The sequence below is a fragment of the Gavialis gangeticus genome, unplaced genomic scaffold, assembly GCF_001723915.1.
Source record: "Gavialis gangeticus isolate Ggan-Ray unplaced genomic scaffold, GavGan_comp1, whole genome shotgun sequence".
Lineage (NCBI taxonomy): Eukaryota > Metazoa > Chordata > Crocodylia > Gavialidae > Gavialis > Gavialis gangeticus.
The window spans coordinates 154,385,446-154,386,165 of record NW_017729022.1 but is presented as its reverse complement, the minus strand read 5'-3'; the positions used below and the strand labels follow the sequence as shown (position 1 = coordinate 154,386,165).

The 720-nt window shown below is 70.8% G+C and overlaps 1 protein-coding gene across 1 annotated transcript in view; it reads right to left on the bottom strand.

Annotated features, from left to right (window-relative positions):
* The window catches only part of ZFP36L2 (ZFP36 ring finger protein like 2), a gene marked incomplete at its 5' end in the record, with an annotated part of 1,149 nt that extends 435 nt beyond the window's left edge, over positions 1 to 714 (bottom strand). The window contains one exon of the mRNA XM_019515893.1: positions 4 to 714. Within this exon, the coding sequence (XP_019371438.1) occupies positions 4 to 714 (711 nt within the window). The remainder of the gene's footprint in view (positions 1 to 3) is intronic.
* Positions 715 to 720: the final 6 nt, after the last annotated feature.

Here is a 720-nt window from a genome sequence, read left to right as displayed (position 1 = left end):
GGCGTTGGCGGGGGGCGCGGGCTGAGGCGCGGGGCGGCGCTCGTCCGCGTTGTGGATGAAGTGGCAGCGTGGGCCGTAGGGGCAGAAGCCGATGGTGTGGAAGGTGCGGCACAGCTCCGTCTTGTACTTGGGGTGGCGCGTGAGGCTGCGCAGCTCGTGGAAGCCGTGCGCGAACTGGCACTTCTCGCCGTACTTGCAGGCGCCGCTCTCCTCGAAGGGGCGGCACAGCTCCGTCTTGTAGCGCGTGGAGTTGATGGGCGCCCCCCCGCCCCCTCCGCCCTTCCCGCCCTGCTGCTGCTGGAGCTGCTGCATGAGGTGCTGGCTGCGCTCGCCCGTCTCGCTGAACGACCGGTCCCGAAACTTGTTCTCCTTGTTGAGCAGCGCCGTCGGGCTCCCGCCGCCCGAGCCCGCCTCCTTCAGGCTACCGAAGGACGACGAGGACGACGAGGACGACGAGGACGACGAGGAGGACGGCGAGCTGGAGCCCGACGAGCCAGGGAACTTGGAGGACGGCGCGGCCAGGGCCGGCAAGTTGCTGGTGGAGTGCCGTCGCAGGAAGCCCGGCGCGAAGCTGGAGCCCGGCGCCGTCACGGGCGTCCCCACCGCCTTCTTGTCCAGCATGCTGCTCAGCGACTTCTCCGTCTGCTGCCGGGCGGCACAAGGGGACAAAGAGTTGGCCACGGCCTGCCCCAGCTCCCGCTCCCCGCCCTGCCCCGTCCG